The 16,853-nt window shown below is 40.1% G+C and overlaps 1 protein-coding gene across 2 annotated transcripts in view; it reads left to right on the top strand.

The window, feature by feature from the left end:
* The window catches only part of ZMPSTE24 (zinc metallopeptidase STE24), a 46,687-nt gene that overhangs the window by 13,030 nt on the left and 16,804 nt on the right, over nt 1-16,853 (top strand). For both annotated transcript variants that reach the window (XM_008065504.2, XM_008065503.1), the window contains 2 exons: nt 2,861-3,002; nt 9,814-9,998. In XM_008065504.2, coding sequence (XP_008063695.1) covers nt 2,861-3,002; nt 9,814-9,998 — 327 coding nt within the window. The remainder of the gene's footprint in view (nt 1-2,860; nt 3,003-9,813; nt 9,999-16,853) is intronic.

Here is a 16,853-nt window from a genome sequence, read left to right as displayed (position 1 = left end):
TCCCCCCCTCCCTCCTTACCCCTTCTTTGTTTCCATACCCTTCCTGCTTTTACCCATTTTTCTTCCATTCCTCCCTTTTCTCCTTCCCATTTCAGTCCCACTGCCAACCCTCTGGTCTGCCTCCTTCCCTTTGCCACACTGTTTTCCCCCTCTTTCACATCTTCTATTCTTCTTCTCTTTCCCATATTCTAAACTGCTTTACAACACAATCAAAATGGTCTGTTTAGAGCCCCCAGAAATTATCATCTATCAGCTCTTCAACTTCACTGATGATGAGGCTTTTCTCTTTTATTTTTATTTTTAGATTGAAAAATATAGTTTATTTAGAAAGAACGAGAGAGAGAGGAGATTCACCTCTCCAAGGTAGGAGAGGGGACCAAAGCTTAGAAAACATGGCGATGGCCATAGCTCAAAAGAGCAAATGGCCACACCAGAGTTTAGTAAAGCAATGGCCCGAGGCTTGTTTTATTTCATTTTTTTTGAGCTGGGGTCTCACTATGTTACCCAGGTAGGAGTACTGTGAAATAACAGGCATAATTATAGCATGCTACAACCTCGAACCCTTGGGCTCAAGCAACCCTCCTGCCTCAGTCACCTTAGTAGCTGGGATTACAGGTACAACACTGCACCTGGACTGAGGTTTATATGAATCTGAATTACGTGATGCTCATTTCTTCACTTCTAACTTGTGGGATCAAGATCAGAAAATGGGTGCTAGTTGGATTTACAAGTATTTATTGTATGGCAAATTAAGAGGAAAAAGAGCAGAGGAAATGCTCCAAAAATGCTTTAAGGTAGTAAGTGCTATTTTAACCAAAATGTACAGTTATGAACTGCAAATAATTAATTTTAGCAGATAAACCAGTTAACAGAGCAGTAGCACATAGTCAACCTCTTGTATTTTTGTTGTTGTTGTTACTGTTTTTGGGGTTTTTTTTGAGTCAGGGTCTTACTCTGTTGCTGTGTCATGATCATGACTTACTGCAGCCTCTAATGCTTGGGCTCAAGCAATCTTCCTATGTCAACCTTCTGAGTACCTGGGACTACAGGCACATACCACCAGACCTGGCTAATTTTTGAAAATTTTTTCATAGAGATGAGGTCTCATTATGCTGCCTAGGCTGGTTTTGAACTTGTGGGCTCAAGCGATTCTCCCGTTTTCGCTTCCCAAAGTGCTGGGGTTATAGGCATGAGCCACTATGCCTAGCATGCTCTCATTATTCTTCTTAGCACACTTCAGGTCTATCATGACTACTCTGAAAGGCAGAATTGTACATTGTGATTGCCTCATGAAGTGTCAGAAATCCCCAAGAAGTTGTGGGGGTTTTGTTTTTTGTTTATTTATTTATTTATTTTTATTTTTGAGTTGGCATCTCACTCAGTTGCCCAGTCTGGAGTGCAGTGGCCGCTGCCGGCCACCGCAGCCTCGACCTGCTGGGCTTCGGCCATCCTTCCACCTCAGCCTTCCAAGTAGCTGGAACTACAGGTGCGCGCAACCACGCCCGGCTAATTTTTTTGATTTATTGTAGAGATGAGGTCTCACCAAGTTGCCCAGGCGGGTCTCGAACCCGCGGGCTCAGGCAATTCAGTCACCTCGGCCTCCCAAAGCGTGGGATTACAGGCTGAGCCACTGAGCCTGGCCTATTTTTTGTTTTTTAAGAGACAGAGTCTTCTTGCTCTATTGCCCAGGCTAGAGTACAGTGTTGCGATCATAGCTCAGCTCACTGCAGCCTTGAACTCCTGGCTCAAGCAGTCCTCCCACCTTGGCCTCCTGTGTAGCTGGGACTACAGGCACATACCACCATGCCTGGCTAATTTTTTTTTTTTTTTGAGTTGGAGTCTCCCTCTGTCACCCAGACTGGAGTACAGTGGCCACTCTCGGCCACCGCAGCCTCGACCTGCTGGGCTCCAGCGATCCTACCACCTCAGCCTTCCAAGTAGCCGGAATTACAGGCATGTGCTATCATGCTCGGCTGATTTTTTGATTTATTATAGAGATGAGGTCTCGCTGCCCAGGTGGGTCTCGAACCTGCGGGCTCAGGCAATCCACTCACCTCAGCCTCCCAAAGGCGCTCGGGATTACAGGCTGAGCACTGAACCTGGCTTAATTTTTTTTTTTTTTTAAAATGGAGGTCTTGCTATGTTGCCCAGGCTGGTCTTCAACTCCTAACCTCAAGCAATTCTCCTCCCTCAGTCCCCCAAAGTCCTGAGATTACAGGTGTTAGCCATTGTGCCCAGCCCCCCAAGAAGTTTTGAAAGGACTATTTATTACCTCCTAGAGATCTTGGTTGCTTTTGGTAGTATTATCTTCTAAAACAAAATCTACAGGTTTACTTGTTATTAGACTGCTCATTTTGATTTAATTCATTAAACAGATATTGAGCTCCATCTGGCACTGTTTAGGTCTGGGAATATTAGAACAAATAAATTTCCTGTTCTCAAGTTTGGGGTCAACATGATTTTTTTTTGTTTTTTTTTTATTTTTTGAGTCGGAGTTTCACTCTGTCGCCCAGGCTGGAGTGCAGTGGCACGCTCATGGCCACTGCAGCCTTAACCTGCTAGCCTCAAGGGATCCTTCCACCTCTTCAGCTTTCCAAGTAGCTGGAACTATAGGCACATGCCGCAATACCTGGCTAATTTTTTTATTTATTTTAGAGATAAGGTTTTACCAAGCTGCCCAGGCTGGTCTCAACCCCTGGGCTCAGGGAATCCTCTTGCCTCTGCCTCCAAAGTGCTAGGATTACAGGCATGAGCCATTGCGCCTGGCCAACATAATTGTTTTAGTATAATTTAATCTGTATTAAAAAGTAGTTTTTCTTTAAGGACATATTTATAGTTCATTCTGACATTTACTTTTCAGGTTCTTGTCACAATCTATGCTGATTATATCGCCCCTTTATTTGACAAATTCACACCTTTGCCAGAGGGAACGCTTAAACAAGAAATTGAAGTAATGGCAAGGAGTATTGACTTTCCTTTGACTAAAGTGTATGTTGTTGAAGGTAAGGCTGCCTGGAGGTAAGAAGGTGTTTTTTTTGAGTAGTTTGTTTTATTTGACACTTTATTTTTAAAAGTTTAATAAAAGAACAAATCTGTTTTTTTGTTAAATTTAGTTAAGATTTTACATTTTGGCTTTAAGATTTATAGGAATCAGTGACGTGGTCCAGGGACAGAAACTGGTGGCCTGATGCCAAATCCTGCTCTTGGCTGCAGCTATGTTTGGTTGGTTTTACAGTATAGTTTTGAATTTTTGGCCAAGGCTTTTCCACTCCCTGTTTTATGTACATCAGACTGATTATTTACTTCTTTTACCTGCCTGGCTCCTTTAAGTAGTTTAGTTAGACTCTTGAATAGTCAGATTCCATTTAGCATTAGTATGGAGGCTCATAAACAAAGCCAACATTAAGTGTTCTGGGGGACTCACCTGCAGATTACTGAAAACTACCATCAGGTAGTTCAGGTTAGTAGTACTCTGCTTTTTTGCTGATTGCTTTTGACAGTTCAGCTGTCTGTTAGCGTGCATAAGACTACTGACATCTTAAGGAAGCCTACAAAGATGTAGAGAAAAACTGTTGTAAGGTACCATGACTTTCAGAATTAGAAATTAAAATCCATATAAATGAATATAAGTGGATCTGCCCCTGCCACTTAACCAGCTATGAGATCTTGGATAAATTACTTTAGCCCTCTGGGTTTATTTCTGCTTCCTTTAAACTACAGTTTCACAAATGTTTTCTGTAAAGGGCTAGATAGTAAATATTTTAGGCTTTGTGGGCTAAGTGGTCTCTGTTGCAGCTATTCAGTTCTGCTATTATAGTGCAAAAGCAACCATAGGTAATACTAAAAAGAAAGTGAGCATGGCTGTGTGCCAATAAAACTTTATAAAAATAAATGGCAGGTTGGATTTGGCCTGTGAACCATAGTTTGCTGATTTTACTGATCCCTGCTTTATTTATTTATTTTTGAGTTGGAGTCTTACTCTGTCACCCAGACTGGAGTGCAGTGGCGGCTCCCAGCCACTGCAGTCTCGACCTGCTGGGCTCCGGCAATCCTTCCGCCTCAGCCTGCAAAGTAACTGGAACTACAGGCGTGTGCTACCATGCCCGGCTAATTTTTTATTTTTTGTAGAGATGAGGTCTCGCCAAGTTGCCCAGACGGGTTTCAGGCAGTTCACTCACCTCAGCTTCCCAAAGTGCTGGGATTACAGGCTGAGCCACTGAGCCTGGCTTGCTCCCTGCTTTAAATTAAAATAGTATCAATGAGAAGGAGCTGTGTTAGATGAAGGAATAGAAACTTAGAAGCAATTGCAGGGTTAGGGGAGAACAGAAATGGTCATAATTGTAAAAAATGAATTAACAGCAACTAGAAGAGTATAGAAATTTTAGACATTTAGCTACAACCCAACTAAAGGCACAACTGGAATAGCTTAAGGATGAAATGGTAGAGGAGTAAGTCAGTTCATACTTACTTCTTTAGCCTTTGAAATCACTGCTTTTTTTTTTGAGTCAGAGTCTCACTGTCCCCCAGGCTGGAGTGCAGTGGCACACTCACAACCATCTCAGCCTCCAACTCGATCCTTTCGCCTCGGCCTTCCAAGTAGCTGGAATCACAGGCACGTATCACCACGCCTGGCTAATTTTTTGATTTATTGTAGAGACCAGGTCTTGCCAAGTTTCCTAGGCTGGTCTTGATCCTTGGGCTCAGGCAATCCTCTCATCTCAGCCTCCCAAAGTGCTGGGATTACAGGTGTGGAGACACCACGCCCGGCCTGAAATCACTACTTTTTAAGGTAATATTAAGCTAGTAGCACATGAATCAGTACAGTAGAACAATCTCCAAGAGACTTTTACTGAAGGGGCAGACTAAGTTGCTGATCATTTAATTTATAATTAGATAACATGAATCAATAGCTAATGTTTTGACAGTAGAGGTAATTAGTGAAGTGTATGATACATACCATCAATGCTATTTTCATTTTAGATGAAGTAGTCAAGGAAGACTTTATGGAGGGTTATGACATGAGTTGGGTCTCTTTTTTTTTTTTGAGTCAGAGTCTCACTCTGTCTCTATTGCCCAAGCTGTGGTGCAGTGGCACACTCATGGTCACCACAGCCTCGACCTACTGAGCTCAGGTGATCCTTCTGCCTCTGCCTTCCAAGTAGCTGGAACTACAGATAAGTGCCACCACGCCCAGCTAATGAGCTGGGTCTTAATGGAAAAATGAAGATTGGAGGAGATGAGAGATAGTATTTCAGAGGTCAGGCTTTGGAGTCAAAAAACTTGGGTTTACATTCTAACTCTATCACAAATTATCGGTGCTGGGCATGATGGCTTGAGCCTGTCATTCTAGCTACTCAAGATACTGAGGCAGGAGGATTGCTTGAAACTAGGAGTCTGAGACAAATTATCTGTGTACTTGGGCAACTTACCTTTGCTAAACAGTAATTTACTCATCTAAATGTATGTTTTTATTATTAACAATAGTAACAACACTCAAAAACATTTTGAATGAATGAATGTTGTTGCTAACAATAATGGCACACATTACATATTTGTAAAGTGGTAGGGATATTGCAGTGAAAAGCAAGAATCAGCCGGGCTCGGTGGCTCAGCTTATAATCCCGCGCCTTTGGGAGGCTGAGGTGAGTGGAATGCCTGAGCCTGTGGGTTCGAGACCCGCCTGGGCAACTTGGCGAGACCTCATCTCTACAATAAATCAAAAATCAGCCGGGCGTGGTAGCACATGCCTGTAGTTCCAGCTACTTGGAAGGCTGAGGCGGAAAGATCGCCGGAGTCCAGCAGGTCGAGGCTGTGGTGGCCGGGAGCGGCCACTGCACTCCAGTCTGGGCGACAGAGTGAGACTCCAACTCAAAAAAAACCAAAACAAAACAAAACAGAAAAGCCAAGAATCTTGCTTTCAAAAAACTACCAGATAGCAAGTGCTGTGCAAGGAGTTAAACTAGTGTGTTGAAGGATGACTGAGTTGATACTTTGGATTGGGTTACAGAGAACCTCTCTGGACAAATGACTATTAATCTGGGATCTAAAGGGAGGATTTATCCATGTTGAGATCAATAGGAATATATTCTAGAGCCCAGTATCTTCAAGGACTGTGAAGAACTACCACATCAGGAAAGTGTTATGAGGTGAAATCTGAGACATAGACAGGGGTGAGACTACATAGCCCTTTGTACGTCAGGGTATAGAGTTTGGATTTTATTTTTTTAAGTTCAGTGGGAAAAGCAGGAAGGTGACATAGTCTAATTTGTATTTTCAAAATATCTTGGGCTGCTGTCTGAAGAATGTATTGTAGGCCAGGCGCGGTGGCTCAACCTTGTAATCCCAGCACTTTGGGAGGCTGAGGCGAGAGGATTGCCTGAGCCCAGGGGTTCGAGACCAGGTTGGGCAACTTGGTGAGACCTTGTCTCTACAATAAATAAAAAAATTAGCTGGGCATGGTGGCTCATGCCTGTAGTTCCTGCTATTTGGAAGGCTGAGGCGGAAGGATTGCCTGAGCCCAGCTGGTCGAGGCTGCAGTGGCTGTGAGCGTGCCACTGCACTCCAGCCTGAGCAACAGAGTGAAACTCTGGCTCAAAAAAAAAAAAAAGAATATATTGGAATATATTGTCTAGTAGGACACACAATGGTAGCTTAGACTAGGACAACAGTAATTGATGGAGGGAAGTGGATGCATTTGGGATAGATTGTAGAAGTAGAGTTTATTGAATTTGCTAATAAATTACATACGTGTGGGAAAATAAAGAAAAGAGAGACAATCAGGATAACAGCCTATATTTTTGACCTGGGCAGTTGCATAAATGGTATTTTACTGAGAGGAAAAAAATGGGAGAAGTGCAGATTTGTGAGGATTAAGAATTCTAATGGCTGTGTTACATATTTAGGTACCTATTACACATTTTATTAATCAGAGTTTTGTAAGCAATAGAAGCCAACTCTGGCTGACTTAAGCAGAGAAATTGCTTATTGAAACAGCATTTGATTGCTCACAAAGTCTCCAGGAAAGTTAAGTTTACCAGCCTGGGAAAATGAGCTGTTAAATAGGGAGGTTGGGAACTCAGAATTGTACTGCAAACCAGTCTGGTGAGGGCACGGCTGTGGCTACCTCAGAACACCGGATTCAGCCACTAGCACCTGTGGAATTAGTTCCTCATTGCCTTGCTTTTATGCTAACTTTTCAGAGTCCCCAATGGGTATATCTGATTGACTAAACTGGGGCATGGGGCTAGCTACTAGGAGTTTTAGGGAAGCAATTATCTGGCTTTTTCAATTTTTCAAATGAGATGTGGTCTCTCACTTACATGGTATGAAATTCTCTGAATTCTGAAAGGAGATTCCAATACTGGACAGGCAACAAACAAAGAAAAAACTAAGAATGCAAACAACAAATGTGTCTGTAGATATCCATGTGGCAATTTCAAATAGGCAGCTAGGTATATAAATCTAGAATTCTAGGGAGAGATCAGCACTAAAAATATAGGTATGGAAATATCTGGCATATAGATGGTGTTTGATGTCATGAATGAGAGCACTTAAAAAGAAAAGAGGGCCAGGGTCAGAGTCAGGAGGGAAAAAGGAAGCTGAGGAAGAAAGACCATTGAGGTAGGAAAAAACCAGGAGAAAGCGGTGTCTTAGAAGCTAGGAAAAGTGTTTCAAGGAGGAAGTGGTCAGCTGTGTTAAATGCTGCTAAAGGGCTGATTAAGAAGAGACATCATCAACAAAAGATGAAGGCACAGATGGCAGTGCCTTACATTTTTGTAGAGCATTTCGATTTTCAAAGTTCTCAAATTACTTCATGCCTCAAGTAGTATCATTAATCCATTCCATAAACAATCATTATTAAATATACAGTCATACATCGCTCATGGTTAGCTAGTTTCATAGTCCTGTGAATACCACAGAGAGTTGTTACACAAATTTAGGTGATATAACCTACTACACACCTAGGTTATGTGGTATAGCCTATTGTTTCTAGGCTACAAACCTGTACAGCATGTCACTGTACTGAACACTGTTGGCAACTGTAGCACATTGGTATTTGTGTATCTAAACATAGAAAAGATAATGTGTTACACTGCAACATTACAATGGCTATGACATCTCTGGGTGATAGGAATTTTTCAGCTCCCCTATAATCTTATGAACCACTGTCCGAAATGCTCTATAAAAATGTAAGGCATTGCCATCTGTGCCTTCACGTAGTCTGTTGCTGACTGAAACGTTGTACAATGCATGACTGAATACTACATGCCAGACACAGTGATACAAAAAGCTTATGGTTTAGTACAGGGACTCTTAAACTTTAGTAAGTATAAGAATTCCCTGGAGAGTCTGTTAAAAGACATATTCCTGGGCTCCATTCCCAGAGATTCTGTCTTAGTAGGTGTTTCCAATATCTACTTCTAATAAGCACTCCTAGGTGATTCTGGACCACACCTTGGACAATGGGAGATATTAAGACATTAATTTACTTATCTGCCTACTTTAATAAATAACTTAAGACAGCTTTTAGGAACTATTTTTAAATTAATTTAAAAATTAGGATCAGGTAGAGATGAGATAGGAGTATGCAATCTCAGAATGGTAACACAACTTTCTAGATCCTGAGGTCCTATATTATTGGCAAAATTTGATCACTTGTTTGTGTCTTAACTTCCCAGCAACCAAACCAAAAGGTAACATAATAATGTAATAAATAAATACATTATAGCTTCTATTTATCAAAGCTTTACTACCAAAAATATTGCCAAGTACTTTACATTAGAAATATGAGTAGATAGAAAATTCAGTTTTTGTGAGAGACCTCAAATTTTCAAGAGAAATAAATGTTTTTATAATTTCTTTTTTTTTAAAGTATACAAATAATAGTAATAGTTTATATGGATCAGATAGTATACTAATTGCTTTACTTGGAATATCTCATATAATCCTAATCTCACCCAGTGAGGGAGAAATGACCCTAATTTCATAAAAGGAAACTAAAACTTAAAGAAATGAAGAATGTTTCCTAAATATACACAACTAATACATGGCAGAGCCAAGATTTGAACCCAAAGTCTAAGCTTTTAGTTGCTGTACTTAACTTATTGCACATTGTAGAACATTTGGAAATTAAATAATTATATAAAGAAGAAAATAAAAATCAACCATAGTTTAGCTACTGTTAGCCACTGTTAAAAACTTAAGTATTTCTTCCTCCAGTCTTTATAAAAATAGTTTTAATTTTTGTTCTGATCCTAAAAGTGAATTTGTTTAAAACCTTGGAAAAGAGAGAAAAGTAAAAAGAGAGGAAACAAAAATTTATAATCCTAAAGCCCAGTGGTAAACACTTCAGTATTTTGGTATGTTTCTTAATAGGCTTGGGTTTATGCTTTTCTACTTACATGTACATTTTTTTCTTGACAATAATGGAGCCTTATATACATGAAGTTTTATATCCTTCATAATATACTGGTGAGCTTTTTCTTTTTGAAATTCTTTGAGAGTATTCTTTTTTCTGGCTGCTTAAAATTTCATCTCATAACTTTAATATATTTGAATCATTCCACAACTGTTGGATGTTTAGGCTTTACTTACTATTGCTATAAAGCTGTGATGAGCATATTTGCTGGCAAGAGTGCAAGGAAGCAGACACTCTTCACTGCTGGTAGTGAATATGTTGACACGGGTTTTCTTTAGGTATTAAGCAGTTTGAAAATGTTAACGTCCTTTCCAGTAATTCAGTTTCTAGAAGTCTCTCCAAAGGACCCCAGATTTTTTAATTATATTCCATGCTTTGAACTGTCTTTTTCTTAGGATCTAAACGCTCTTCCCACAGCAATGCTTATTTTTATGGCTTCTTCAAGAACAAGCGAATAGTTTTATTTGACACTCTACTAGAAGAGTACTCTGTACTAAACAAAGACATCCAGGAGGATTCTGGCATGGAACCCCGCAATGATGAAGAAGGGGAGAGTGAAGAAATAAAAGCTAAAGTTAAAGTGAGTTCTTTTTTCCTAAGAGACTCTGCCTTAGTTTTTGTACACAGTTCCTGTGACAACTCAAAATAGCATCAATTTCTATGCAGCAAGTTTTGAATTCAAAGAGACTATCAAACACACCATAGACTCTTTATATTTCTAGTATTTACAAGAGATTACCACTATTATTACACGCCAACCACCTAGCAAGCTTTTACAGGATGTAGGTATTAAAATGGGAAGCTCTAATAAGATAGGAAAATTTATATAATTGTAAGCTATCTTTAAAATAGGGACATACACACACACACACACACACACACGCACACGCACACGCACATACATATTTCTGATATATCTATGATCAAATCATTCCAACAGGCAGGATAAAGAGAAGATAAACATCACATTTTTAGCTTCATTAAGACATAGTAATTATAAACTTTGGCAGCAGAGATGCTTGAATTTGAATCCTGGTTCTGTCATTTAGTAGCTGTGTGTCCTTGGGTACATTATGTAATTTAGTCAGTTTTATTTGTTTTACACATATTTGTGAAATGTGGACTGTGCTAAGATACTTTGCTTGATACTAGGAATACCAAAATAAGGAGTCAAACCTTCCTCTTAAGCTTATAGTCTTCAGGGGAGACAGTCATACAATCACAGTATAATGATACTTTCTATTATAAAGCTATAGATGGATACTGGATATAGTGGGAGCATGAGAGAAGACATTTCTCAAATCTGACCTGAGAGTCTGAGAAAGCTGCTTTTGATTGCTTATCTAGGATGAGGTCAGCTGATACTGATTAGAAATATTTAAAGTACCAAGACTAAATGGGGGAGATGGAACAATGATAAGAAGCAATACAGATATCATCAGAAGCAGTGATTAGTATTTGTATATGTGATGGAATGTACCATAGGCTTGGAGTGTCATACAAGTTAGATCCCTGTTCACTTGCTATCTGCGTAATTCTGTACAAGTTAAACTCTCTAAAAATTTTTTTTTTAAAGATGTGGGGCCCAAGTCAGGATTAGGTTCATAAGTGGCCTACATAGAGGTGAAGTTTTCTCTGGCTACAAAAATGATTGGTTGGTCCTTTGAAGTGTGTTAAATGGGCTTTGTCTTATTTTACTGACTTTTAAAAAAGCCTGCTTTGTTTCATTGGTTAACTACAAATATTTTAGCGTCTAAATGCAAGTTACATAGCAAGATACATTAGACATAGTCCTACCTTAAATAATCTATAGTTGAGGAGACAAGTAGCCCATAGTTTACCAGGGTTGGTCAATATTGTGAGCAGCTGAAATAGTGTAGCTTTTAGAAATTCAGGTATTAATGCAGATCGTAATGGTCAGATAGTTTTCTTAGAAGAAAGGCTATTTGAACTAGGTAGAATTTTAACTTAGGGATGGGGCTTTTCAGGTAGAAGAAAAGGAATGAATAAAGCTGTAGAGACAAAGTACACAATGCCTATTCTGAGGCTGATGAGTAAATGGGTTATTGTAAATGGGAATAGAAAGGTAGGCTGAGACCAGTTTGTAGAGTACATTTTTCTGAGGACATCAAGTAGTTGTTTCCAGAGGTCTGGAAAGTTTAGATTGATTTAGATAGTGACCAAAGCTTGTTTTAGTAAGATTAAAATTTGGTGGCAAAATACAGGATAGAATAAAGATTGAAGGCAAGGAAGCTTCTAAGGGCCTACTGCATCAAGATAACCAAGATAAGTATGAAACATTGAGGGGCTACACCAGATGGGAGGTCAGAGTAAGTATAAGAGTCATAATAAAGAATGAATTTAAAGTCCAGTCATGTTTCACATAATGACATTCTGATTAATGATGGACCGGATATGACACGATAAGATTGTAATAGCATATTTTTTCCATGCCTTTCTTATGGTGCCGGATGGCACCATAAGATTGTAATAGCATATTTTTTCCATGCCTTTCTTATGTCCTGTTACAGTTGCCTACAGTATTCAGTACAGTAACATGCTGTACAGGTCTATAAGCTAGGAGCAATAGTATATGTTATATAGCTCCGGTATATAGTAGGCTGTACCATCTATTACAGGTTTGTTAAGTATGCTGTGATGTTTGCACAATAATAAAATCACCTAATGACACACTTCTCAAAATGTGTCCCTGTTGTTAAGTGATGCATGACTGTCCTTGGTGATTGATATTATGGGGAGTGCAGCGTGCACCAGACCTTCTTACTATAGTCCTGCCCGTTGTGCCCTCCACAATGTATCTTTCCTTTAATATCTCTACCTTTCTTAATTAAAAAAAAAGAAAAAAGATATTATGGGGAGTGAAGGAGAAGGCCAAAGATTGACTCAGTAATAATTAACTCTATTGCTTTCTAGTGCATTTACCATTGGTGAGAGTAAATAGATTTATTCAGCACTTGCTACTGAACGCCTGCTATCTACAGTGCAGTGAGGGATGCAAAAATGGGTTTAAGCCTGGATGATGTAGAGAAGATGAAGCATTTTTTTTTTGACAGAAGTTTAAAGAAAAAAACTGAAGTTATCTAAAATTCCTCTCCTTAGAGATAACTAATGTTAACATTTTGATGAATGTCTCCGTAGTGGCTATTACATTCTTAGAAAATCTAGGAAACATACTGTCTGGAATTTTATTCTTCAGATGACAAATAGAATGGGAATAACATGTCTCAAAAACAATTTAAATAAAAGGAACAATTTTTTACAATGGAAGGTGTATATAAAATATGCCCTTGTGTAGAAGACAGGTATTTTCCCAGCAAGCGCTAGGGTTATGTGAAAGTCTTCCCAGTTGATAAATACAGTAGGAAGCACGCAGGCTCCAGAAAGGTGGGCTTTACTCACTACTTATTAGCAAGACATTTTCATTTTTTAGCTTCCTTTTCTTCATCTCTAAAACAAAGATAATACTACCTATCTGCCCAGCCCAGCTTGGTGTTGTATCATAGGAGGCAGTGTCTGAATTTTATAAAAAGGAAAATGATATAGAAAAGTAATAGATGGGTGATACTTATTTTTGTTCTTTTATGTGAAATTAGTGTGGGAAGAAAAGAAAATCTACCACAGCTGGCACAGTGGCTCACGCCTGTAATCCCAGCACTTTGGGAGGCTGAGGTGAGAGGATTGCTTGAGCTCACAGGTTCGAGATCAGCCTGGGCAAATTGGTGAGACTCATCTCTACAATAAATCATATCAAAAAATTAGCCAGCATGGTGGCGTGCACTGTAGTTCCAGCTACTTGGAAGACTGGGGCAGAAGGATCACCTGAGCCCAGTAGTTCAAGGCTGCAGTGTCCATGAGTGTGCCACTGCACTCTAGCCTGGGTGACAGAGTGAGACTCCAACTCAAAAGAAAAGAAAAGAAATCTATCACAAAGTAGCAAATCTCCCTTCTATGGAAAGTGATCCTTGTTTAAACTCTAATCATTCCACATTATCATATCTTTGGCTGTGACTCCAGTTCTGTTCTGAATAGCTTCCCAAATCCAGACATCAAACCAAGAGGCAAGAGCCTATGCTGAACAATAGAGATTTTTATAAAAGAATTCAAAATTCTTTCTACCAGCAGGAAACTGGTAAAAAACAGAAGCCTAAGGACCATGTTGCTTTATATAAAATGAGGCTAATAATACCTGCCTTATAATAGTAAAGATTGGCAGGACACGGTGGCTGATGCCTGTAATCCTAGCACTTTGGGAGGCCAAGGTGAGAGGACCGCTGAGCCCACGGGTTCAAGACCAGCCTGGGCAACTTGGTGAGACCTCATCTCTACAAAAAATCAAAAAATTAGCTGGGTGTGGTGGTACATGCCTGTAGTTCCAGCTACTTGGAAGGCTGAGGCTGAGGGATCGCCTGAGCCCAACAAGTTGAGGCTGTGGAGGCCACGAGTGTGCTACTGCACCCCAGCTGGGATGACAGAATGAGACTCTGACTCAAAAAAAAAAAATAGTAAAGATTAATTAACTGTATGTAAAATATCTAATTTATACTATATAGTGTCTGGTACATAATCCATTAATAAGTGGAAGTTATCAATATTATTTTAAAATAGCTATGTAGTAGCTTATTACTGAAGTAATAGAAAAGTAGAAAACTTCAATAACAAATCAATGATTCAATAAATCATAAACATCTTACTAAATGTATTTCAAGTCTTTTTAAACTGTCATTTTTAAAATCATTTTCTTACTGTTATATGTATTGTCTCTAATTTTTTGCTATTAAAAATATTCCTATAGTGAATATTTCTTTTTTTTTTTTTTGAGTTGGAGTCTCACTCTGTCACCCAGACTGGAGTGCAGTGGTCGGTCCCGGCCACCGCAGCCTTGACTTGCTGGGCTCCAGCGATCCTTCCACCTCAGCCTTCCAAGTAGCTGGAACTACAGGTGCGCGCTACCACGCCCGGCTAATTTTTTTATTTATTGTAGAGATGAGGTCTCACCAAGTTGCCCAGGCAGGTGAATATTTCTGTATGTAAATCTTCAGTTGCGCCTCTTAAATTTCCCCTTAGAGTAGATGTCTATTAACTGGTGCTTTAGTTCATTACTCCTTCTAGGCCAGACTCGGTGGCTCAGCCTTGTAATCCCAGCACTTTGGGACACCAAGGCGAGTGGATTGCCTGAGCCTGCGAGTTAAAGACCAACCCGAGTGACTTGACAAGACCTCATCTCTACAATAAATAAAAAATTAGCCGGGCGCGGTAGCATGCACCTGTAGTTCCGGCCACTTGAAAGGCTGAGGCGGAGGGATCACCTGAGCCCAGCAGGTTGACACTGGGGTGGCCATGAGTGTACTACGGCACTCCAGCCTGGGTGATGGAGTGAGACTCCTACTCAAGAAAAATAAAAGTAGTTATCTTCATTATTTCCTGAACCATCTGGGACCTTAAAGACTTTGATCCTAATGTTTCTTTCATCTTGTATGTTAGTTTTATTCGTTGTTTATTCCCCAAATTATCATTTTTTTGTTTTATACAGTCATTATTAAGCTTCACCCATATGCTAACCTGTTTCTTTGTTTAACATTTATTATCTCATACCTTTCTTTTAGAAATTATTTTTCTTCTTTCAGAAATAAGTGTTTTAGAAATTTTTGGAAAATTCTGGTTTTGTTTTTATTTTACTCTTATTCTTTGCTGTCAATTCAGGCTTGGCAGTTATTTTTCATAACTTTAAACATACTCTTCTATGGTGCTCTGACTTTTTTTTTTTTTTCCCCTGTTAAAAAATGCTGCTCTGGGCTGAACATGATAACTCACGCCTGTAATCCCAGCACTTTGGGAGGCAGAGTCGAGAAGGTTTCCTGAGTCCAGGTGTTCAAGACCAGCCTGGGCAACTTGACAAGCCCTCATCTCTACAATAAATCAAAAAATTAGCTGGACATGGTGGCGCATGCCTGTAGTTCTAACTACTTGGGAGGCTGAAGTGGAAGGATCACCTGAGCCTAGCCGGCTAATGCTACAGTGGCTATGAGCATGCCACTGCACTCCAGCCTGGGCGACAGAGTGAGGTTCTGACTCAAAAAATAAAAATAAATAGAAAAAGTCTGCTCTGAACGTATTGTCATTTCTTTTTGTCCTCTCTGATTGCTTTTAAGATTTTTTTTTGATTTTGGTGTTTTTTAGGTATGAACTTCTTTATCTCAGTCTTGCTTGGGAATACTGTGGTTCCTAATCTAAGGATTTATGTCTTTCCTGAGGTTTTGAAAATTCTCAGCCATTATATTGTTGAGTATTGCTTCTCTCATCTCTCTAGTTCATCTTTCTGAAAGTCCAATTAGATGACTGATATCCCATGTCATTCTGTCTCCCACAGATGCTAACCACTTTGTCTCAGGGCTACATTCTGTAATTTCTTCAGTTCTCCATTCCAGTTCACTAATTCTTACATTCTTTTTTCTTTTCTTTTTTTTTTTTTTTTTTGAGTTGGAGTCTCACTCCTTCACCCAGGCTGAAGTGCAGTGGCAAGCATGCTTATGGCCACCCCAGCAGCATTGACCTTCTGGGCTCCAGGAATCTTTCTGCCTCAGCCAGTCTGTAGCCCAGAACTACAGACGCACACTATCACGCCTGGCTATTTTTTATTTTATTATAGAAACGAGGTCTCACCAAGTTGCCCCGGATGGTTTCGAACCGACGGGCTCAAGCAATGCACTCACCTTGGCCTCCCAAAGTGCTGGGATTACAGGCTAAGCAACCGAGCCCGGCATTTTCTTTTCTTTTTTTTTGAGTCATTGTCTCACTCTATCACCCAGACTGGAGTGTTGTGGCACTATCATGGCTCACTGCAGCCTTGAGCTCCTGACCTCAAACAATCCTCCTTCCTCAATCACCTGAGTAGCTGGAACTACAGGCTTATGCCATCATGTCATGCTAATTTCTTTTTCTGTTTTTCTCCTCCCCACCTTTTTGTAGAGACACAGTCTTGCAATCCTCCAGCCTGGGCCTCCCAAAGTACTGAGATTACAGGTGTGATCCACCATCCCCAGCCCACTGATTATTTCTTTAGCCATATTTAATCAGTTCTTTAATCGGTCTATTGTGTTTTAACTTTAAAGTTCTGTTTGGGCCGGGCTCGGTGGCTCAACCTGTAATCCCAGCACTTTGGGAGGCTGAAGTGAGTGGATTGCCTGAGTCCGCAGGTTCGAGACCCGCCTGGGCAACTTGACGAGACCTCATCTCTACAACAAATCAAAAATTAGCCGGGCGTGGTTGCGCGCATCTGTAGTTCCAGCTACTTGGAAGGCTGAGGCAGAAGGATTGCCGGAGCCCAGCAGGTTGAAGCTGCGGTGACCAGGAGCGGCCATTGCACTCCAGTCTGGGTGACAGAATGAGACTTCAACTCAAAAAAAAAAAAAAAAAA

This window comes from Carlito syrichta, unplaced genomic scaffold (genome assembly GCF_000164805.1).
Source record: "Carlito syrichta isolate Samal-C Ts95f unplaced genomic scaffold, Tarsius_syrichta-2.0.1 Scaffold308579, whole genome shotgun sequence".
Taxonomy (NCBI): Eukaryota; Metazoa; Chordata; class Mammalia; order Primates; family Tarsiidae; genus Carlito; species Carlito syrichta.
This window is presented reverse-complemented; position numbering and strand designations above follow the sequence as displayed.